The sequence below is a fragment of the Cucurbita pepo genome, chromosome 4 (genome assembly GCF_057944985.1).
Source record: "Cucurbita pepo subsp. pepo isolate OVF chromosome 4, ASM5794498v1, whole genome shotgun sequence".
Classification (NCBI taxonomy): domain Eukaryota; kingdom Viridiplantae; phylum Streptophyta; class Magnoliopsida; order Cucurbitales; family Cucurbitaceae; genus Cucurbita; species Cucurbita pepo.
Window position 1 is genome coordinate 7,925,223 of NC_141801.1, and position 23,948 is coordinate 7,949,170.

Consider the following 23,948-nt stretch of genomic DNA (forward strand, 5'->3'; position numbering starts at 1 on the left):
TATCAATTTTGAATTATAATTTTAAATTTAAATTAAAATAAACAAAAAAATAAGACTTATTTTCTATTATTTTCTCACTTTCTATTAATTTTTAATAGTGGTTTTCCATTTTTTTAATAAATTAATCTTATAAATATTATTTACGCCTACGAATATCTATCTCGCACTTACTTTTATATTAAAATTTGAGTTTTTAGAAATTATGTTGAATATTATACGTAAAATATTTAGATTTATTATGATATTTTTATATTTTTTTAATAGAAATTATATTGAAAATTGTCCGTTAAAAAATATTTGAAATGAAATTTTTTTTTTTAATATATAATGATAAGAAAAAAGATTAATAAAAACAAATTAGGTAAGAAAACATGTCCCTCAAATTTTTAATATCTTTGTTCTTACCTCTAAAAGGTTTTGAAAATTAAAAATAAAATAAAAACTTGTTGTGTTTTAAAATTTGGCTCAATTTTTTAATAATTTATTTAATTTTAGAAAAGTTCAGACATGTTTTATGTTATAGATGTGTTTTATTGAACACAATAGAGGCATTAACCTTTTGGATGCTCTATTCCATTTTAAGTTCCACTAATTTTTATAATTTTCTTTTAGTTAATTAATAAAAAATACGTTCAAATTTTTCATTTTATGTAAAAATACCTAATACCCTTAAATTTGAAAGAAAAAAAATATTTATTTTACGAAATACTACTAATCTTTCAAAATTTTCACACGAATAAAATTGTTGTACTACCTTTTTTTTAAAATACTTCTGAACTTTCAAAAGTAACATTAATACTCTTAGAACAAAAATTTAAAAAGTTTCGACTATTAGTACCCTTAAAGTGAAAGAGAGATGGTAAGAGTATTTTTTTAAAAAAGTTTCGACTATTAGTACCTTTAAAGTTTCGACTATTTGCAAGATGGAGATAGACGTTTTCGTTCATGATAAAAACTTTTTATGTTGATGCTATTTTTTAAAATTACATAGATGGTAAGAGTATTTTTTTTTTTCAAAAAGTTAAATGGTATTAATAAGAAAATTTAAAGTTTATTGATATTTTTTAAACACCTTAGTTTATACTATTTTTAAAAACTTATTTTGTTAAACGTGTAAGGAATTATTGTAAGGATATTATTGAAACTCTAAGAAATTCAGAGGTATTTTTTAAACTTATTTTTATTAATTTGTGCACCATCTTTAAATTGATTGTGCTATAGTTCTAAAGACATAAATTATGAGTACGCCTCATTTGATAACTATTGTTTTCTATTAATGCAAACTAGGTCGAATAACCCGATATGAGCACAACTCACAACGTCGTTGATAACAAGCATCTCAGTGCAAGTCAAAGTTCATACTTTACAAGGAAATTTCATTAAGAGTGAAATCAACAAACTAAACTGATGAATCATGGAAAGGAAGTCTTATTATATATAGAAGCAAGATGAAACAATACTAAAAATTCATGGTCTAACCCACAAAACAATGTTTGGTAACAACATGAGCAAATACTACCACCATGTAAGCAGCAAGCAGAGCAGAGCAATCTATAGAGTTTAGTACCCAAAATGTCTAAACTCGAAGCAAAATCCGAAGGCCTCCTCCTAATCACGTCTTCAGTACCTCCTGGGATAACGCTCCATAAACCGACCTGATGGGCATTCGTATGCTAGGTGACCACGTCCCCCACAGTTATGGCAAATCATCAAAGGGCTCATGCAGTCCCTACTCATATGGCCAAGCTGCTGGCAGGTCCTGCACACAACATCCCGGTAACCACCACCACCACCACCACCACCACCACCACGTATACTGCCACCGCCACTGCCGATGCCTCGGTCTCCCCGGTCTCCGAGGACATTGGATTTTGGACACTGCCTGGCTACGTGCCCAGATACATTGCACAGGTTGCAAATAGGGTCATTTGGACAATCGCGAGCAAGATGGCCTGTCTTCCTGCAATTGTTGCATGCCTTTTCATTAGTACAATCAGCTGCTATATGACCCTGCTTGTAGCAATTGTTGCAAAGCCTCAAGTCCCCGGGTGGCAGCGGAGGAGCCGTGCATTCCCTGGCTCGATGTCCTGCCTTCCCGCAGGTGTGGCAGATACCTTCATTTGAACAGCTACTTGCAACATGACCAGGTTCACGACAATTCCAGCATAGTGACTTTGTTGTACACTCTGAAGCAATATGCCTAGATGCAGTATCACAAATTTATACATAGAAATGTAAGCTATAAAGAAAAACGAGTGTCGTTGTTCTATCAAATGTATGCCAATAAGCAAACTATAATTTGATTCAATGACAGAACTTCTGCTTCAATTGTCTCTCCCAATTATATCCTCGAGTCAACTTCAAATCTCAAATTCTGAATTAAGATTGGTGAAACTGTTGATTAGAGGCTACAAAGATTGAATACTCCACGCCAATGGCATGATAGCATGGGACCAAATCCGTAAATTTAATGTCAAGTAGAATGGAAAATAACAACCCACCCCTTTGCAATGCCAGAAAATAAGTAGAACGTGAACATTTAATGTATATTTGGAATAACTCAACTATTCTTTAAGTACCTTTGAAAAGTTAATCATTTTAAACATGTCAAGCATAGCCTATTGTGTGATTTTATATCATCACAATCACTTAAAAAAAGTTGAGGCATTTCTAAAACGATCACAATCACATAATAAATAACAATCACTTAAAAAGTTGGATTAATTTAAAGATAGATTGAAGAAACACTGTAGATGGATTGTCCAAAACTGTTTTATAAATGATTAAAGGAAAATCTACAAAATATGTAGCAAAAAAAACACATTTCTAATTAACAGAATGCAAAAAAAAAAAAAAAAAAAAAAAAAAAAAAAAAAAAAAAACATTATATTGAATATAATTTTTAAAACCGTGCTTAAACTGGAGAGTAATCCAAACAAGCACTTAGTTTAGTACAAAACGAAGATTCTCACAATAAAATGAATCCAAATAAACGGCAAAGGCAATAAGCAGAAGATCAAGTTCCTTACCCAGGGAGACCACAGTTGTGACAAATTGCCACATTAGGGCATTCTCTTGCAAAGTGGCCGGGACGCTTGCAGTTCTTGCAAAGATTGTCTCGACTGGAGACAAAATCAGATTAAGATTACAGCTTCATGTCAAACAAGGAGAAAATGAAAGATAAACATAATGAAGAAATTAAAAAGAAAGGTTCACCCACAACATTATAAGCTCCCTCCGCAATAGTAACTCCCCCATATATATATATATATTAAATGGAGTACACACAGTCAACACGCAGACATTGGTGAACACACAGTCAACACGCAGTCATTATCCTAACTAATCAATACTCCACTCTGACCTTGAACAGTAAAATATCCCCAAGTCTTCAGCTTTTCCCACCAGCTCATAGCCGGAACAAAAGGATCCATGAAGAAAGCAGTTTATAATCTTATAACAAACCATTAATAGAAAAGTTGCAATATGAATTTCACCCTTGAAAGCTCGTGTCACAGATGATAAAACTAAACCATGATAAAACCACAACGTTTTTTCATACAAATAATCATGCCAAAAAACAGAAACATCAGCATCAAATACTACTACCATACAATTAGTATAACATGGATATTATATCCATTGCAGCTGTATAGGAGACTTCCATGTCTGCTCAAGCATGCTTAATGCAGAGATTTGTCAACTTGATCAATGACAAACGTTCAGAACCAGCATAGCACAATCATGCAATAGTTACATATAATTCCTTTAAAACATGAGATATGACTCCATGACCATGTGTGTGCATGTGTATCTGCGTATGAATTGAGAAGAGAAGATACTAATCGATGGTTGAATGAAATATACCCAATCTAAACAGGGGGGAGATAGCTCCACAGCCAGAAATGGATTACAAAAATAACATGACTGCATTAAAAAAACTCATACATCTGCAGATTCTACCCCAGCCTACATATCAGATATGAGAGAAATAAATAATTTATCAGAATAATAAACCTGAAACCCCGACGTGATTCTCTCCTGTATGGTGCATCACGATATGAAAAACGATCAGACCGGATCTTACGAGCCACTGGGCTCCTGCTTCTGCTCCTGCTTCGACTCCTGCTATCCGAACTCATTTCCAAACTTATTCTTCAACACTTATCCCCGCTGATACGTGAAAATATCACCACCACCAAAATATTACACCAATGCTGCCTCCTCCCTGTCCACATAACAACCACACACCCAAATTCATATCGACGAATCCAAACCAAACTCTTTCCTTCCCTTCAAACAGAAAACACCAAGTGCCCATCCCATTCAACAAAGCAATAATTCCAACAAAGTAAATACCACATCCCCCCAACATCCAAGAACAATTATCCAATTCTTCAACTACATTCTTCTCGCAATTTCAAGTATGGCTCGTAAACAGTGAATATCACCAACACATCACCAAGCAAAGAATTAACCCAGTAGTGGATCATCCACAAACAACGTCCAATAAATTTCACATTCCAGATTGCTTCATCAACTTCTTTCACTATTATTACCATTAAATTATTAATATCAAAACCTTTATAATTGCCACAGTTTACAACTGATGATCCCACGAGTTGTCATTTTAGAAGCAGCTCTTCCACTAGTTACTATTTTTGCAGTGAAATTTATAGAGTCCATTAGGGCAACCATTATAGTTATCAACCTTAGTCCCATAATTAGCCCATTCCAACATAATGTTAGAAACTACATTGACATAAGCTGGATAGATATTTTTCTAATAAGAACGAACAAAGCTAACACGGCGAACTAATTACCATACCTAACACCAATAATAACTACAACTGCCACAAATCATGAGATCTATTCAGACGTGATCGGTTGGCGTCACATCATACTGGAAGAGAGAAAATAATCATGTAATCTACAGCGCTGGAACTTATAAACCACTTCACCCCTTATCTGTTCACAAACCCGAAGAATGATGCAGAGGCAACATAATGCATCGGGAAATCGCGAAAACAAGATTTATACAAAAAATAAGATTCATTCCAATGGTGTAGAATAAGCGTCTACATGAACTACAGAAAAGAACAATGAACCCTAAGCCTGTAGCCCTAGAAATGCAATGAGACAACAAAACAAAACTGTGAATCAAGAATGAAAGAGAAACGAACCTAATGTCAATGGCTCTGTGCTTGTGGCCAATATTGCCGTAGCTCAAATGGTTGAAGATGTTAAATTACGAACGAAGCTGCAACTGAGAGACGATTCGCGGAAGAACAGCCGCTCGAGAACGAAGATTTGTGACGTGAAGACGACGAAAAGATGCATATCCGGATCGTAAAGATGAGAGCCACAATTGGGCCTCGATTTGGCAACTGATAAAGCCCATTAATATTCTGGGCCTTGCTTCAGCCTTCACATTCCTCTTGGGCCTAATATGTATTTTTTTTTTCATTCATTATTCTTTAAAAAAAATTATTTATTTTAAAATTTTTATTTTTTAATATAATATTTATTAAAAAATTATAATAATAAATCAATATATTTCATAAATAAACATATATATTATACCAACATAATTTTTTAAAATTAAAATTTAATATAACGTAATTTTTAACAATTAAAAAAATTACATTCTCAAATTAAATAATTTTTTTTAAATATAAATATAAATATTTATATTAAGTTTTTTTAATTGTTTATAAAGTGTATTTTTGAGGGAGGAGGGACGGCCGGCCGCCGCTTTATCGGGAGTCTTTCTACTGTCGTCTCGTTCTCTTCTGGTCACAGCAAGCAATCTCTCTTCGAGTCAAATTTTTTAGGGTTTCAATTATATGAGGTTGGTTCTCCGATCCCTTTCCTTTTATCTCTCTTTCTCTATCCACACGTTACTGTCATGATTGATTCATTTACAGTTCATCTATCTCGTTCACGCCATCTGTGGATTATTTGTTGGATTTTACAGTCACTTGCTAGTTTCTTATGTTAATTTTACGAGAATTCATTGTATTTTTGAAATTTTAAGAAGTCGGAAGTATAACTATGTGATTTGCTGCGTTGATTTCAGTTCATAGAAACGTTTGTGATTTTTTTCTTTGTTCGAGGCTTACAGTATTCAGATTAAAAATAAAGAGGAGAGGATAAGGACTGAGGTTGGTTGATGAAATTGAAATTGACAGACATGGAGACCGTAGGGCATATATTAATCATTTGGAGGAAGACAAGAGTGATGTAGTTAAGTTTTGAATGGGGTTGTGTCGGGAGAGGAGTTAAGGGAAGATCAGGGGTTCATAAGTAAGGAACATTGTCTCCATTGGTATGATGTCTTTTGGAGAAACCAAAAGCAAAGCCATGAGAGCTTATGCTCAAAGTGGACAATATTATGCCATTGTGGAGGTTCATGATTTCATACCATAGGCTTTGAGTCATGCCCTTAACTTAACCATGTCAATAGAATCCTTAAGTGTTGAACAAAGAAGTTGTGAGCCTCGAAGGTGTAATAAAAAATGACTCAAATGTCGAACAAAGAGTGTACTTTGTTCGAGGGCTCCAGAGAAGGAGTCGAGTCTCGACTGAGGGGAGGTTGTTTGAGGGCTCCATAGGCCTCAGGGGAGGTTTTATGGCTTAATTTGTTCAAGGGGAGGATTTTTTAGGATTTTTGGGAGAGGAGTTAAGGGGAAGATCATAAGTTTATAAGTAAGGAACACTATCTCCATTGGTATGAGGTATTTTGGGGAAACCCAAAGTAAAACCATGAGATATTACGCTCAAAGTGGACAATATTATACCACTGTGGAGGTTCGTGATTCCATAACAATAACAGGTAGGGTTCTTAGAATAATCTTTGTAATCATAGGACATTTTGTGTGGAATTAAGTCTTTCTGTTCTTGTGTTGATCCTCTTTATTTTCCTTTTCACTTAAAAATTATGATCATTAATTAACCTATCATTAAAGCTTCCTTGCACTGTTTTTATGCTTGTTCTTACAGTTTGGGCTCTACCAACTCCCTCTCCCTTCCCCTTATTATGCCTTTATTTCCTTTGTTTTGGTTTGACTGTGAATGGAATAATTTGACAGCCAGTAAGAAAATTGGGATAAACCATAGTTTTGGATCTATACTAACCCATTGGGCAACAGAGCCTCCATATACTGACCTAAAATACTAGGATCTAGCTCGTTTTTGTGAACTGAAACTGGTAGAATTACTTTTAGTTGAAAATAATGGTTTGAGTAATTTATTTCCAGTCATTAAAGGTTAAAGCATTTCTGATAAATGTATACATACCCATGGGGATATCGCTTAAGCTTGTGGAATTGGTCCTTCTTTCTTGTTTTGATTCATTTTCTGCCTCTTCACCTAGAGAAGCTGATCATTAATGAACCTGTTCTTCATGTTTCCCCTATAATTTTGAATTCTACTTCTTGTTATTTAGGCCCTACCTTCTTCCTCCCCCTCGCCCTTATCATGTCTGTACTTACTTGATGCACTCGGAATGGAATATATGTTGAGGATTATTGGGAGTGAGTCCCACCGTGGTTAATTTAGTGGAAGATCATGTGTTTATAAGTGAGGAATACTATCTCCATTGGTATGAGGCCTTTTGGGGAAGCCCAAAGCAAAGCCATGAGAGTTTATGCTCAAAGTGGACAATATCATACCATTGTGGAGAGTCGTGATTTCTAACAATATATTCACACCCTTTCATGAACCATTCTTTATCTACTGACTGTGCAGCAGGACCATCATTAAATGTTTTGTAGTTAAAAGAGATGGTCTGTGAGATTTTTTTCATCCTTTCTGATAAATGTAGTTTGTATGGAACAGCATGTTAGAAGGATCTGATTCTTCTCATCTTGAAAGTGGACAAGAATCTAAGGAGCAAATCGATGATCTTACTCCTGAAGACATTGCTTGGGCTGATTCTTGTCTGATTAAAGAGATACCAGATATTTTAGATGGCAATTGGAACCATATAAAGGATGCCTTGTTAGAAGTCCTCGATCTGTATCCTCAAGGTTTCGAATCTCCTCTTGCTGTTAGTGATACTGTTCCAGGAGGTATTAACGATTACATCGACGTTGACATGCTTCGGTTTAAGAATGTGAAGAAGCCAACAGAAAGAGATAGCGATGATCCTATGAACGATGTCGATTCTTCTCTTTCGTTGTCTTTTAGCACGAATCCACTTTTACCCATTTACAAAGAGGAGGATAATGTTCCAGGAGGTACTAGTGATGACATCGACATCGACATCGACATGCTTCTTTCTAATAATGTGAAGAAGCCTACATTTTTTGCGAAAGATAGCGATGATCGTATGAATGAAACAGGAATGGCTTCAGAAGATCAACAACACCACGACGACATCGATACTTCTCTATCGTTATCTTTTAACAAGAATCCATTTCTACCTACATACAAAGAGGAGGTAGATGAAAAGGAGAGTATTCAAACTGAATCTAGCCATGATTTACCAGAAATTGGATTTGAGCCTCCAATCAATGACATTTTCCAGGTCTGGGATTTGAACCTTCCTCCGATCGAAAACGATCTCGTCGAGCAGCTGAACAAAGCTCTTTCTGAAAATTCTACTGAATCAGTCCGTTTACAGGATAGTAATTTCAGAGTGGTGAAAGATTTCAATGACGATTTACTTGATAGCTTAATCGACAGCATATCTGACCTGTCTTTAGAACCGAAGAAATACTAGAAACATAGTATGGAGCTATTGATTTCTGAAATTCCGTGCGGCCGACACATGGCGCTCTGTTATTTGATAACTTCTCTCACATTCAAATAGAGGGTGCTTCCAACGAGGCTACTTGGAGGCTTAGATGATATAGTTTAGTGTGAATACATTTTTTTCTCAAGTGTTATGCCTTAGTGAAAATGATCTGATGTCTTTGATTCTTATCCTTGCAATTATCCTACGATTCTTCATTTTGCATTTTCTTATCTATTATTCTTATTTTGCATTTTCTATGACGTGATATTGGATTAAGTTGATATTGGATTAAGTGCAGGTCTAGATTATATTCTCTAAAAAAACATGGTCGATTTTTCGCCAAATATTCTAAAATATTTAGACTAGTGTATCAATTTTCCACCAAATATGCTAAAATATTTAGTGAAAAATCTCGATTTTTCACGAAATATTCTAAAATATTGAGTAATAAATGTATCGATTTTCCACCCAATATTCTAAAATATTTAGATGGGAAAGTTAACAATAATAATGAAAATAGTTTTTATTTATTATTTTTGTTAGCTTGCGCTATTATCTAATGAATAAAAAGTTCTTCGTCATTTTCAACTTTACCTTTCACATTTTATGACTTCTACATGAATATCAATTATCGACAATACTTCCTATCCTTTAATTTATTCTAAAAAACTACCCGTTAATAATTTTTCTTAAAATAATTATCAAATTAAATAAGTTTTAAATAAAATTTTCTATTTTAATTTTAACATAAGATTTTTTTTTAATAATAGATTAAAATATTAACGGTGAAATGGAGCATATCAAACTAATATAGAAGATAAAAACAATTATAAAAATAAACTATAACTTTTGTTATTTAGCAAAATAAAAAGGCGTTATCTTTCTAGCGGTTGGCGTGACAACCAAGCAAAGAAATATTCTAAAAAAAACAATTTTTTTTTCTTTTTTATTATTTATTTATTTTTTAGCTTTAAATTGGTTATTATTATTTATTTATTTTTCTATTGTTATTCAAGTAACTCTTTATCGAAATTGAAGAAATCATATAAAAAAAATGACAGCAAATAATCAATAATTAGATAATAAAAAAAATTGTACCTAGAAAATATAATATTAAAGTTAATGTTTGGGAAAAATGTGGAATTTTTAATTTTTAATTTTTAACCTTGTTTTTTTTTTTAAATTAAAAGAACAATTTTTAATTTAACCAAAATTTTATTAATCCGGGAAGAACGGTAGAAAACGGTAGAAAGTGAAAAGAGATTTTGTTTCTAAGAACACAAAAACAAAATTAAAAGATTTTATGAAAAATAGAGTTTATTATATATTTTTAGTATTATTTAATAGTACCAAATTAAATATTTAACTTATTCTAGTTGATTTATTGACATATTTTATATACATTATTTTAAATATTAAATATTTATATCATGTTATTGAATTTTACGATAGATTAGGTTGGTAACCCGAACAATCCAATTAGAGTTCATAACCCAAATCAACTCAATCTTCTATTTTCTGGTTGTATTGGGTTGTCGGGTTATTTTTTTTTAATGATTTAAAAAATAGTACGTATCAGTATCACGTACATTAATATTATATATCCTCATTTCTAACCTCGGTTACAAAAGTCAAATATTCTTAATTATTATAATAATTAGTTGGTTTAGGTTATAACCTTATTTTTAGACGGATAAAAAAGAAAAGGTCAACATGTCTCAAACTCGAAGAAAAAAAAAACCAACTCAATTTTTATGGTACGGGTTGAATAGTTTGGACTAGTCGAGTTCTCAAATCATATAAACACTTCTATCACTCGCTATGAGTTTAATTTATCTCAAAAATCTCATATAAATAATTAATATTCTAATGCTCTGTTCCCCTCTCTAACCAATGTGAAATCTCACTATCCACCTCTTTAGGGCCCAACGTTCTTACTTGTACGTTGTCCGGTGTCTGACTTTGATTATCATTTGTAACAGCTCAAGCTCATCGTTAGCAGATATTGTCCGTTTTGTCTTGTTATGTATCGTCGTATCAGCCTCATGGTTTTAAAATGTTAGTTGGGGAGAAGTTTCCAAAAGTATTTTGTTTGGGTCTCGAACATATGTGTGGGTGGGATCTTACAACTCAAACATCATAACTAATAAAACTCGGGTGTTAAGCTTTTTATCATCCTGGCGTCTAGCTATGTTTCTGCAGGACCTCCCCTACAGTATCGTCACCGCAGTAGAGTTTAACCACCAAGTTTGGAATGAATTGGTGTGGTTCCTCTACGCCTAAGACACCAGAATATCGAACCATAAACGAAGAAAGGCATGAAAGAAAAGCATATTGACTAGTGACCGTCAGATTTGGGTTCATTGCCTGCACGTCCAAACATGCTCCAAATGGTGCCTTATTGGACGCCCACTCCTTTCCCAACTCCCATCTTCCAAGCTATTAATCAACTACTTCACTTATTTTATCCTAAAAAATAAACTATATTCTAATCACTATTTTAAATTATTATTCCATAATTTAATAATAATTCAATAATGTGACGTTTACGTGACATTCGACTAAAAAACATTACATGAATGAACCAAAATCACATATGAATTAGAGCAATTTCGAGGATAAAATGATCAACGATTAAGAATTCAACTCACTGTTTATACTAACAATTGTACATTTTTTTTTTGTTTTGCCTAATTTAAGCTCGGTTTGGATTGGGTTAAATTTTTTGAAAACTGAAATTTTTGGTTCGGTTCGCTGATTGACATTTTTTTTTTGTAATGTCAACCCGAACAACCTAAAAATAGGGTTACAACTTAATCTTACCTTACGTTTAAGAAGGTTAATGCGTCGTGACTTATAAATATTTGATATTTAAACTTCATAAGATTTTAATTATTAATATAACATGCAGTAAGAATAAGTATGGTTTTTTTAAATAATAATAAAAAGAACCATTCGACAACTCAACCTAACCCGAAAATAGAGAATTGGGTTGGGTTGGAGTGTGAACTTTGTTCGAGTTGCTCGGATCACCAACTCAACATATTAGTCCAACAGATGTTTTCAACTCAACTTTTTCTAATTCGTGTTCACTTTTAACGTGTCCATAAAAGTTCGAGGACTAAAAGATAAAATATAAATATATATATATATATATATATATATATATATATTATTTTGACCGACAAATATCGAAAACATTTTATTATAGAATTGGTGGACAAGATTTGAATATTAAATATTTAAATTTTGATTTAATTTATATTTGGAATTTATTAAGTAAATGTCTTTATCTAAAAAAAATTAAACCAATGTCAAATACCTAATATCAATTGTTTAGCAATAAATGGAAAATAAATAATTCTATTCATTTTTTCTCTCCCTACCCTTTGATTATGATTGCTACGGATGTTGAAGGGTGAGATTGAGTTGGAAATGTCTTCTTTACCCTTCACATTTTAATTTCGTTGACTTTTAGGTCAATTCAAATAATAAATTTTATTTTTTATTTTTTAATTTGAATCTTCCTTCAAAATATATTTTAATTACTATTGAAATATACTCAAGTTGACAGTAATTATTTAATTATGTTATAACGCCTCTAAAATTTTATAATTATATTTATATAGTTAATAAACTTTTAAAAAAATTAATTATAGGTCGATTAGACGATGGGTATGAAGTATTTCAAGAGAGTCGAGTCAACCGTACAAAATAAGAGCACGTAAATCATAAAATTTGATAAGATTTAATGTCTCTACTCGAGTAAAAGTGTTATGTGTCAATTCTCGTTAAAACTCGAAGTTAAAAAGACAAAGATAGTCCGAAATTCAAATTTCCTTACTGTTGAATGTTGTTGAAAAAAAAAGATTAATTTAATTTTATTACGCCGTAATTAAATTACCATAGATTAATTTATAAGTGATTTCTTGTCAATCACTTTAGAATCAAATCATTTCAAAATTAGTTGAGAGATAATCAACTTTAGATTGATTATTTACAAAAGAAAATAAAAATAAAATAATAACAATAATGATTATAAAGCAATATGATTAGAATATAATTAACACAAAAAATAATATTTAAATTTAGAATTTAACAAAAAAAATCAATTTAATATTTATTATTATTCTAATAAATTATTGTTTCTAAATTTTACAATATTAAATTAAAGAAAAAAATGGGAAAAAAAAAAAGAAAAAAAAGGCGCTATCAGTATTTATTATTCATTTTGTCAGCTTTCCCACGCTTTTCTTTCCGTTTCGCTCCAACAGGCTCCCCGCAGATCCAACGGTCACCGACAGCCATATTTGGAAACAACGCTGCCACGTGGCGTCATATCTGCCCATCTCGCCTCTTAATTTATTCTTTAATTTTTATTTTTTTTCCATCACGTGGTACTCCAAGCCTTTTAAAGTGTAGAGGGTATTTTAGTCATTTTACATTAAATAAACATGAATTTTCGGAGCTAAAAAATAATATATGTTAATTAATATTTAATTATTTTACGATTAAATATTTTTTGAAATGAAATAAATGGTGAGAATAATTTTAATTTAATTTTTTTATGTAATTTATTTAAATGAAAAAAGGAATAGAAATGAAAATTTTAAATTACGTGGGATAATTGAAATTTACGGAGTTGTTGACAGAGAAAAAAGATGCCGAGGGTACTTTGGTCATTTCACTTTACTACATTTTTTTTTTCTTTCCCGGTGGAGAGAGGTTCGGTTGGAGGAGAAATTTCAACTTTGTTGACGTTCCCATCGGGTTCTCATTTGCTTCCACCGGCCATTGGTTCATCACAAATTTCTCTCCTCCCCGAGACTAAGACTGCCGGCGACCGGTGCTGAATCCGCGCCGCTGCAGCCACCGCATTCTGCTTCTACTTTTTTCACGTTATACGGCTGCGGCCGGTGTTGATTCGCCGGTGTTGTGTTACTGTTTCATCTACTTCCGTTCTTCTCGATTGATTTCCACCTTTCTATGTCCGGTACATTCACTTTCACCTGCTTGCTTTTTTGTTTTTTTTTTTTAAGGCTTCTCTCTCTAATTGGCACGCGGACGCTTTATTCCACTCGTAAAGCCTCCTCGTCTTCGCTAATTTACTCTGGAGCTGCACCTTGATTCATTTTCTCTAATTGTAGTTTATGTAATCATTTCTGCGTAGCTGATTTTTTTTCAACTTGGAGGAATCCTTGGATTATTGTTGCTTAGCTGATCTTCATCTCGGAGGAAGCCGCGGGGTATTGTTTCTTTCTCGACGGTTTAATTGTCCAGTGGCTGCTCATGATTTGATTCTTGTGAGGTTTTCGTTGGAAATTGCTGCATTCGAAGTTTGCTTTGAGTCGAAGTAAAACGATGAGTTCCAGAGTGTAATTATTTTGGAGATAAGATTTCAATATTCTTACTTAACTGGAGATTTGTTGAAGACGAGCTAACCGTTAAAATTGTATAAGAACGCCGTTGCGTAAAACTTCCTAACCGATGCTTGCATTCTGATACGCACATTGTGCGGATTTTTTCAGTTTTGGAACGATTATTTAATAGATTCTGGTTGTTTTCTTAAAGTACACGAGGCTTGAAGACGACGAAAAGCGCAGCAGAGTAGCAGAGGCTTCGGATCAGACCGAGGCCGCAAAGAAAAGAAGAAAGGAAAAGGGGAATTTAAAAAACGACGGTGTCTGGAGGATCGCATCCATTTCTGGAGCAAGTAGGCCATTGCGTTCGATTGCTGAAACGCGTCGCTGAACCGAATGGCATCATTTTGGGCGACAGTTTTCTGAAAGGACAGACGATTCGACAGTACGTTTTTCTTTTTGTTCCGCGTCTTCTATATTTTAATTTCAAAATTCCAAGTACCAGTAACATCTAAACGCACCTCATCGTAAAGAGCGATAATGAAAACGCAAAGAAAATAATGTTCTGAATTCTGATGGTTGGATGACAATGCTTACCATTTTCAAATTCCTCGAATTTGTCCGTAATCTTTGTGGGTCTCCACTACTAGGAAGGTTTCTGTCTTACATGACTTTATAGGAAACACCCCTACAAAAAAAAAAAAAAAAAAAAAAAAAAAAACGGGGGGTTAAAGGGATGCGTAGAACTGAAGGTTAAGCTAGATTGCTGAAGGTTTAACCATAATATGGCAATTGTCGTCGATCTACTTTCTCACTTTTATCATTTTGCGGGTGGCGGGTAAATACCCATGATTAGCTTGTAGTTGCACTTATTAATATTCTTTCTACTGTTGGTTGGCTGGTCAGATCAGAAGACATGGCTTGCTGAATGGTTACGACACTAAGTAATTAGCATTTGTTTTGCAAAATAGTATTATTTAGTGAATATCGATATTTTATGCAGGTAATTTCAGCCATTAAGGAGCTATAAGCTTTCTTTTTCTTGTTCAGGAAACTGATTTATTTATATATCTCAACAGTTCTGAAAACATGCCAAGCATGAGCACAATGACTCGGGCACCTATGCTTGTTTTCATCTTCGAGAGAACTACAATTATGGATTGATATAGACTAAATCGAGGTGGTGGCCTGGTTGGCTGGGAGAAGGATTGGCGACATTGAGAAATGGGGGCAGTTGCTGGAGAGGAGCTAATGAAGTTGGAGAAAATGCAGGGGATAAATTCTCGTGAAGAGAAAATCCTTGTTTTAGTAAGATTGAGACCTTTGAATGAGAAGGAGATTATGGCGAATGAAGTAGCAGATTGGGAGTGCATCAATGATACTAGTATCTTGTACCGGAATACCCTACGGGAGGGGTCCACATTTCCGAGTGCCTATACTTTTGGTAAGAAATTATTATCTCTCTTGCTTTTTAATATCCTTTGTGAAACCACCATTAGTTAGTCTATTGGTCAAGAATGACCGATTAAAGGATTTTAGAGGAAATGAGTTCAAGCCAAGGTGGCTACCTATCTAGGACTTAATATTTTACAAGTTACCTTGGCAACCAAATATAGTGGCCTTAGACGGTTGTCCTATGAGATTAGTCGAGTCGAGGTGTGCACAAGCTGGTGCGGATACTCAGGGATATCAAAAAGAAAAAGAAGAAAAAAAAAAAAAATTAAAATCATTTGTAAAACATATGAAAACATGTAACTTTTTGGGATAACATTCAAGGATAAGACACAATCTTTCTTTTACAGATTTTTATTGAACACTTTGATAGTTTCATTTATTTAAGCTTGAAGGATTTCGCTTCATCACTTGATAATATTATATATACATGTTGTTTGTTATATGAGACATTGTATTAGTGATTATTACGTTTTACCTGACTGTGGCTTTGTAAATTAAGTCCATCTTTCAAATGATTTCTATACCTGTACATTACGGTATTTAAGGATGGCATTGATATGGGTATAACTTTTGACTTTAATGGTTTTGTAGTAGAGGTTTATTTCATTTCTGCTCATCCTTTTTTGGTGACAGATAGAGTATTTCGAGGCGAGTGCTCTACCAAGCAGGTGTACGAGGAAGGAGCCAGAGAAATTGCATTTTCTGTAGTCAGTGGTATCAACTGTAAGCACATAATTTTGTTGCAGTTTGATATCTAACATGCCAAGGTTTCTAATGAATAAGTAAAGACCTTACTCCAATTATATGCTTTCAATTTTCCAGCGAGTATTTTTGCATATGGTCAAACAAGCAGTGGAAAGACATACACCATGGATGGAATTATTGAATATTCAGTGGCAGATATATTTGATTACATTAGGAAGGTGAGTTAATTGTGGTGATTGTAAGACGCTCTTTACCTTTACCATAAGCAAGCTCTATTCTTATTGTCTTTGTTTGTTTTCTTTTCCTCAAAAAAAAAAAAAAAAAAAATCAGCATGAAGAAAGAGCATTCGTTGTGAAATTTTCAGCAATTGAAATATACAATGAAGCTGTTAGAGACCTACTGAGCACAGATTCTACTCCTCTCAGGCTGCTAGATGACCATGAGGTGGATATATTGTTTTTTATATGTATAAGAAAAAAACTTCTATTATTTTCCTATTTTGGCATTTCTCACAGTTTTTTATTATCAATAGCGAGGAACTATTGTGGAGAAAGTCACCGAGGAAACTCTGAGGGACTGGAACCATCTAAAGGAGCTCCTTTCAGTGTGTGAAGGTGAAGCATTTTGAAAAATCTTGCCAGTCTGTTTATTTCATATCTGAATGAAATCTTGTTATAATGTGCAGCTCAACGGCAAATTGGAGAGACCTCACTGAATGAGAAAAGCTCTAGATCTCATCAGATTATTAAACTGGTGTGCTTCACGTCTCTTCTTAATTAATCACTCGATCAATCTGATTGAAGGATTCAATTTTCATCTCAGGGATAAAATTATTTCAAACTCCTTATTTGTTGATTCCTGCAGACAATTGAAAGTTCTGCTCGAGAGTTTTTAGGAAAAGACAATTCAACCACCCTTGCTGCTAGTGTGGTACTTACGACCATCTAACTCTATATTGTGTGTAAATAACCATATAACTAATATACTGACTATGTTTCCTCCAATGTGAGAGAAACAAATAGTCTTTAACTCCTTTTCACTCTCCTGTCCTTTCTGGCAGAATTTTATCGATTTAGCTGGGAGTGAACGCGCAGCTCAAGCATTATCAGCAGGAGCAAGATTGAAAGAAGGTTGCCACATAAATCGCAGTTTACTCACTCTGGGTACTGTTATTCGCAAATTAAGGTACTTAAAGTCCTCTTTCCTTCCTTTACGTTGTTGACTTTTTTACTATTCAAGCTCTGTTGGAAACTATTCTGCTTTGTCACTGTGGGCTTAGTTCTTCTGCCAGAGCTTATCTGTTTCTCTTTTCCCCTTTAGATTTGAGCGAACGTTTATTTTTTGCGAACTTGCCACTGATGGTGTGTCATGCATATTCTCTAATGAGTCAAGAATAAATATAGATTTTCACCAGTGTCTACAATCATTTTTGCATTGGTATATTTTTTGGCTTTGCTTGTATCCTACTTACACAAGCTTAAGATTTATCATTCTGGTCTACCGTGTTGTGTGACTTGTATCTGTTTCTGATAGTTCAATAACGCTCCCCAGCAGTTTTTGCTTAGTAAGGGTTTCCTGATGTTTCACTAATCTATGTAGTTGTCTAGTTGATATTCCCACAAGATGGTGGTTTAAAAATTTTACGTATATAATTTTAGTCTGATTTTGAATGGGAATTGCATCTCGGGAAGACACATTTATGGAAAAATTTACTTTAGCCATTATGGACGTTTTTGCGATTGGAAAGGAAGATAATATTTGGAGTAAAATGATGACATATTGTGTAAAAAAATCAAATTAGTTGATGACTAAATGTTACAATTCTTGCTCGAAAAATGAAGAAAGGTTTGTCGGAAATTGCCGGTTGGGTTGGTCCAACCAAGAAAGGGATGGGAGTCTTTGGGTATTGCTGAGGAGAAAATAAGACTGAAATCACCTATTGATTGAAGCTCTACGCTGTGGAATCTTCCGGGTCCCAGGTAGCATTCGGGTTTAATCCTTTGAGTTCAAGGAGGGAGGAAGGCTTTATAAAAGCGGCTTTTGCCGTTCTCAATCGCCTTCATCGCCCTGCCCTCTCACTCTTCCTCACTTCCTCTCATTCTCTTTTTCTCTCTTTTTTTTCCTTCTTTCTTTCTTTCTTTTTTTTTTTAATCACAGTAGATGAAGCTCTTTGTACTTTCCAAAAACTTAGAGAATATATTGGTTTTAATTGGTCTGTAATTTGGTGCAGCAAAGGAAGAAATGGCCATATCAATTACAGAGACTCTAAGCTGACGCGCATATTGCAGCCCTGCTTAGGTGGTAATGCTAGAACAGCCATCGTCTGTACATTGAGCCCTGCAAGAAGTCATGTTGAACAAACTAGAAACACTCTCTTGTTTGCTTGTTGTGCAAAAGAGGTGACAACAAAAGCACAAGTCAATGTGGTGATGTCTGATAAGGCTTTGGTTAAGCATCTGCAGAAAGAGTTAGCTAGATTGGAGAGTGAGTTGAGAACTCCTGCCCCTGTTTCGTCCAGTTCTGACTACGCAGCCTTGCTTAAAAAGAAAGATCTTCAAATTGAGAAGGTTGTATTTTCTACCTGAATTCGTGCACAAGATATATACTTGAATTAATTTCAAGTTCTTTAATTTCTTCTTGGCTCCCTTGATCTGAAATTTATTTGTGCCATAATGAGGAACTAGACATTTCAAGAAGCCTTTTCTTTCCTTCTGGAAATTGGAGAAAAATGTTCAAATAAGTGACACATTTATTTGATGTAGTTATTGTTTGGCAGAACCTGTTCATCATTTGCATATCTTTTTTGTGGCAACTGCAAGAAAAAATAAAATTTCTATTAGCACCCGACCACAGCTGAATAGTTTATTTACTTCAATTTTATCGAATCTATATCTGTTCTACAATTAAGTTTGGTGTCAAGAATTGCATGAGAGAAGGCCTGAAGATTACATTATGTTTCATCTTGCAGCTGGCAAAAGAGAATAGAGAGCTCACTAAGCAAAGGGATCTCGCTCAATCCCGGATTGAAGATTTACTTCGTATGGTTGGACATGATGATGCCTCGAGAAAGGTGAACATTTACTGACAAATGCTAATGTGGTTTACTTGCATACATATATTAGTCATTTACCTTGCTTGCCTTCTTTCCAGGTTATCAAAAGTAGTCATTCCAAATTGCAAGCAAGGGATGCCTTGGAGGATGAAGGTTCAGGATCAGAAACTTCAAGTGTGATTGATTCTCGTGGTACGGATATGGGTGGAAAATCTTTCAACAACCATTATTCTGATGGAGAGAGTGATGATGGAAAGAGGTTCCTCGACTCTAACTCAGGTCATAGTGGAACGACCACCGCTGTGACTGATTCTCGTGGTATGGATATGGGTGGAAAATCTTCCAACAGCCATTATTATGATGGAAAGAGGTTCCTTGACTCTCACTCAGGTCGGAGTGGAATGACAACCGCTGTGACTGATTCCCGTGGTAAGGATATGGGTAGAAAATCTTCCAAAAACCATTATTATGATGGAAAGAGGTTCCTTGACTCTCACTCAGGTCAGAGTGGAATGACAACCGCTGTGACTGATTCTCGTGGTATGGATATGGGTGGAAAATCTTTCAACAATCATTATTATGATGGAAAGAGGTTCCTTGACTCTCACTCAGGTCGGAGTGGAATGACAACCGCTGTTGCAATGGAAGAAGATTCCGATGACTGCAAAGAAGTTCAATGTATTGAAATGGAGGAATCAATCAGGGACGATGGCTTGTTACTCCATGCTCCTAATAATAGTGGATTCAGAGGAACGCCTCTGTCTGGGTCAAACTATGGGAATATGGTAGGTCATGAAATGATATCAACCGCTGTGAATGGGAACGGAGAAGTGCGTCAGATTCAGAATAATTCAACTAATGATCAAGTGGAGCAAGGACTCCGTGATGTAAGAAGAACGGCCATTACTTCTACTAGCAGTCCTTACTGCCACGATGCAAATTCACAGGTTGCTGCCGATATGTCAAGCTCCAGAAGCTGGAGACGTAGAGAAAATCTCACGACGGAGTTACCACCTGATAAAGCGGAGACCACCCCTCCACATGGATTTGAGAAAAGCTTTCCTGGAAGGCCTGAAGGTTTTGAACGGAAACTCCCACAATTAGACTTTGATGGCAGGCTCTTGAGACTTGATTCTCAGTCTTCTATAGGAAGTGCTCGGAGCACAAAAACTTCTGCAGATGATGACATTACTCGCTTAGACACCTTTGTTGCCGGACTGAAGAAAATGACCAACTCAGAGTATGGGAAAGAACTTGCTGATGGACAGGTAGGGATGTACTAATTTCCTTTTCTTGAAATTGATTGCATAGGTTCCAAGATAATCTAAGTTTCCATAATCTCATGCGGATGGGCAATCATATGGTATGTGCTTTAAAACTTGGGTGATTTATATCTTGGCGCATGTTAATGCTGTGATTTATGACATAAGCCAACTTGATATCTCTTCTTTCTTAGCTTGATTATGGGTCTCCTTCAAGTCTATCTTTATTGCCAAGGGGCAATTTGTGAGTGTCCAGGGCAGCTTGCCTGCACCTCGTCTTGCTGTTGCAACAATAATATGCATGTGATTGCTAATTTGCAACTTAAAGCAAATGATATCCCCAGCCACTTTTTAGATCAACGCATTGATTGGGCGATTCCTCTTGCGTTAATCTCACAATTTGCTTGATGACATTGATATCAATTGATCAATTTACGAATCAGTATTCAGGTCTAAATATTTTCATTTCTCCTGATAATTAGAAGTGTGTTCTTACTAGGTTCTAGAGGACGGGCAAGAAACGGATTTCTTAAGGAACATAAAAGGTGCTAGAGGACAGACAGGGCAGGGTGCATTAGTCTCATCGGATTGGAGCCAAGAATTTCAGAGGCAGCAGAGGACGATTATTGAGCTTTGGCAAACTTGCAACGTCTCGATTGTCCACAGAACATACTTTTTCATGCTGTTCAAAGGTGATCCGGCCGATTCCATTTACATGGAAGTAGAGCTTAGGAGACTTTCTTTTCTGAAGCAAACATTTTATTACGGTAATGAAGCTATTGAAGATGGCCGGAAACTCACTTTTGCTTCAAGGTTAGTCCTCGTTCTAGCATGTTTTATCTTTGATTACTAGCTTCTTACCATATGTTTAGAATTCAAAAAAAAAAAAAAAAAAAAAAAAAAAAAAAAAAAAAAACAATTAATGCCGGACTCCAACTTTTTTTTTTTTTTTTTTTTTTTCCGGGGATTCAAACTTCTAACTCTTAGTCAAAGACATATGCCTTGATAAGTTAGGTTAGTAAGCTAATTATAAAAACCAACCTTTTCAACCAGTACAATTATTGAGAAGTATATAATTACAAAATAAGACAAATAATTTACATCGTGAGAGCTACAAAAGTGAGACCATTCCAAAAGCTACCAAAAGAGGTTTCACCTTCTTTGAAAACTTTAGAGAAATCTTAACAAAAGGGGTTAAGAGTTTGTTATCATTCATTATAAAAAACAAAAGAGAGTTCGGGGATCAAATTTTAGGTCAGAGTACTGTTGTCACTACTCATAAGTTGCAGAAAAGGGACGAGAATGAGTTCAAGCCATAGTAGTTACTTATCGAACTTTTAATATAGGTTCATAAGAATAAGTGTGCACAAGTTGGCTTGAAGTCTTGAACAATCACGAACTTAAAAATGTGCAGAGAAACGACGGGAGTAACATGTTAAAATATCATTAACTTCCATCAATTGTTTGAATGGGTAGAAGTACAGATGATTCTTCCAATCCTTGGTTCAGGAAAGGTTCACAAATCATTTCAAACTTTTGTCTTTTGTTTTTTCACGCTCCTTTCTATAGTGTTTGTTTCCTTTGAACATTTTGTTATTTCCTTTCCTTTTATTGAAGAGAAGTTCATATCTCTTATTCTTTTTAAAAAGAAAGAAGAGAGAGATAAATACATTAACCGAAGCGACTTTCTTTCTCGTGTCACCTGTCTAATGCTTTCTCATTATTGTCTTTTTGGTTGGGACAACAGCGTGAGGAATCTTCGTCGCGAGAGAAAAACATTGAGTAAGCTAATGCAGAAACGATTGTCAGAAGAAGAGAGAACGAGACTGTTCCAGACGTGGGGAATTTCGTTGAAGTCAAAACGCCGAAGGCTGCAGCTGATCAACCGCTTATGGAGCGACCCGAAGAACATGAATCACGTACAAGAGAGTGCTGCCATTGTTGCCAAGCTTGTCAAGTTTGCTGAGCAAGGACAGTCTCTGAAGGGGAACTTTGGTCTCAGCTTCATTACAACACCCCCACAGAAAAGTAGATCATTTAGCTGGAAAAACACCAGGACTTCTCTTCTGTGAGCTCAGCTGCTACATACATAACCCTTACAGGTGACATTTTCAGTACTGCTTTTTTTTGGTTTTTTTTTGGTTACCAGTAATTAATATAGCTATGAAATTAAAACATCAGTAACTGTAATAGGGCTATATAAAATCTTCTGAAAACTTGCTTGATCTAGGAAGTTGGATTAGGCTGATTGATTTGATTTGATTGTTTGTTACATTTTTATGTGTATTTTGTGAAATTTATTAATTCCCAAATACCTTATTTTCAAGATGAGATGACTCTTTGTTTTCATTTTTTTTTCTTTTCCTTTTTGCTCTTCAAATTGGATTACTATTGACATGCAATCATATGCTGCATATGATATGATAGTATTGCTCTCCGTTCATGGTATGTTCAAAACTTGACGTAACTTGAATATGTCACGCAGGAACATCATATCAATAGGAGGAGGATACTTCTTACTATGTTTCATAAACCAGGATGCTCTAAAGAATGAAGATAATCCATTGACTATGAGTCTGAATCAAGATCATTTTTAAGAGGCGTAGTGGACCTAGTGTATAAATCGATGTATTATATAACCTCTACTATAATCACAAGTACAATAGTCATTTGGTTGACTATAACCGCTATTGTTGTAGCGATGTTTACTATCGAAACATACCCATAGTTTCTATTGCTATAGTCATCATTACTATAGCTATAGTCATTGTCCATACTCGTGTCAGTCTTTGTCAATCTGTAATTTTTACCTACATAATATTTATGTTTAATGTGATGTTTTTACTCTCTTAATTTTATGTTTCACTTATATTATGTTTATGTTTAATATGTTTATGTTTAATGTTTTTTAATATGTTTATGTTTAATGTTTTTCACTTATATTATAAGTAATTTAAGTTAAATCTTAGACTAGATAATTAAAATGGAATTTAGTTTATGTAGTCTTTGTTTAGGGTTGGGATATTTGAGTGGGTGGTAAAGAAACACACCCTACTTAGGAGTTTATTTTCCAAATAATAAGGTAAAAGCTTCTCATGAAGATGATGAACTATTAAGGAAAAACATTATGAAATAAGAAATTGAGAAATCGTTTCCAAAATGAAATTTATTTTATTTTAATTCTCAAAACAATATAAAGTATGGTTAAATGTCTCAAAATTTTTATTTTATGTGCATAATTGTTACAGAAATAAGGGGTATGAACTAAATTATAAAAAAAATACTCTTAATTTTGTACATTATTGTACATTTTCTAAAGTTTTAATACCGATTTTAACCTTTTATAAATATTTCAAAACTATTATTGAAGAGA

The 23,948-nt window shown here is 34.3% G+C and overlaps 3 protein-coding genes across 9 annotated transcripts; 2 read left to right on the forward strand and 1 right to left on the reverse strand.

Annotated features, from left to right (window-relative positions):
* Window positions 1-1,405: 1,405 nt before the first annotated feature.
* LOC111793407 (uncharacterized) lies at window positions 1,406-5,340 on the reverse strand. Its single transcript, XM_023675260.2, has 4 exons — window positions 5,184-5,340; window positions 4,018-4,228; window positions 3,030-3,122; window positions 1,406-2,200 (listed from the first exon to the last, which is right to left on the reverse strand). Exons 2-4 carry the CDS (start codon window positions 4,140-4,142, stop codon window positions 1,621-1,623), a joined length of 798 nt encoding a protein of 265 aa, XP_023531028.1. The 5' UTR covers window positions 4,143-4,228; window positions 5,184-5,340; the 3' UTR covers window positions 1,406-1,620.
* A 373-nt stretch (window positions 5,341-5,713) lies between these two features.
* LOC111792251 (uncharacterized) lies at window positions 5,714-8,962 on the forward strand. 2 transcript variants are annotated; one of them, XM_023673608.2, is made up of 2 exons: window positions 5,714-5,851; window positions 7,840-8,962. In XM_023673608.2, the coding sequence occupies exons 1-2, from the start codon at window positions 5,847-5,849 to the stop codon at window positions 8,723-8,725; spliced, it is 891 nt and encodes a 296-aa protein (XP_023529376.1). In that variant the 5' UTR covers window positions 5,714-5,846; the 3' UTR covers window positions 8,726-8,962. The 2 variants fall into 2 exon arrangements, with proteins under 2 accessions (XP_023529376.1, XP_086979536.1); XM_087123410.1 differs by having other exon boundaries at window positions 5,722-5,844; window positions 7,838-8,962.
* A 4,518-nt stretch (window positions 8,963-13,480) lies between these two features.
* On the forward strand, window positions 13,481-23,428 carry LOC111792969 (kinesin-like protein KIN-7E). Of its 6 annotated transcripts, none has more exons than XM_087123271.1 (17): window positions 13,481-13,733; window positions 13,888-13,986; window positions 14,312-14,545; window positions 15,151-15,544; window positions 16,189-16,278; window positions 16,378-16,478; window positions 16,592-16,705; window positions 16,794-16,875; window positions 16,947-17,014; window positions 17,126-17,191; window positions 17,322-17,446; window positions 18,492-18,828; window positions 19,230-19,331; window positions 19,412-20,581; window positions 21,075-21,388; window positions 22,323-22,677; window positions 23,061-23,428. In XM_087123271.1, the coding sequence occupies exons 4-16, from the start codon at window positions 15,325-15,327 to the stop codon at window positions 22,645-22,647; spliced, it is 3,114 nt and encodes a 1,037-aa protein (XP_086979397.1). In that variant the 5' UTR covers window positions 13,481-13,733; window positions 13,888-13,986; window positions 14,312-14,545; window positions 15,151-15,324; the 3' UTR covers window positions 22,648-22,677; window positions 23,061-23,428. The 6 variants fall into 6 exon arrangements, with proteins under 6 accessions (XP_086979397.1, XP_023530373.1, XP_023530372.1 ...); XM_023674605.2 differs by having other exon boundaries at window positions 15,180-15,544; XM_023674604.2 differs by having other exon boundaries at window positions 13,911-13,986; window positions 15,180-15,544.
* The last annotated feature ends 520 nt before the right edge of the window (window positions 23,429-23,948 follow it).

Bases quoted from the DNA above. Each gene is read 5' to 3' on its own strand.
- LOC111793407 (XM_023675260.2), bottom strand. From the start codon at position 4,142: ATGAGTTCGGATAGCAGGAGTCGAAGCAGGAGCAGAAGCAGGAGCCCA. The intron at 3,123-4,017 runs GTTTATTATTCT...TTTTGTCTCCAG, and splicing joins GAATCACGTCGGGGTTTCAG to TCGAGACAATCTTTGCAAGA. The intron at 2,201-3,029 runs GTAAGGAACTTG...TACTGCATCTAG, and splicing joins CACAACTGTGGTCTCCCTGG to GCATATTGCTTCAGAGTGTA.
- LOC111792969 (XM_087123271.1), top strand. From the start codon at position 15,325: ATGGGGGCAGTTGCTGGAGAGGAGCTAATGAAGTTGGAGAAAATGCAG. The intron at 15,545-16,188 runs GTAAGAAATTAT...TTTTGGTGACAG, and splicing joins TCCGAGTGCCTATACTTTTG to ATAGAGTATTTCGAGGCGAG. The intron at 16,479-16,591 runs GTGAGTTAATTG...AAAAAAAATCAG, and splicing joins TATTTGATTACATTAGGAAG to CATGAAGAAAGAGCATTCGT.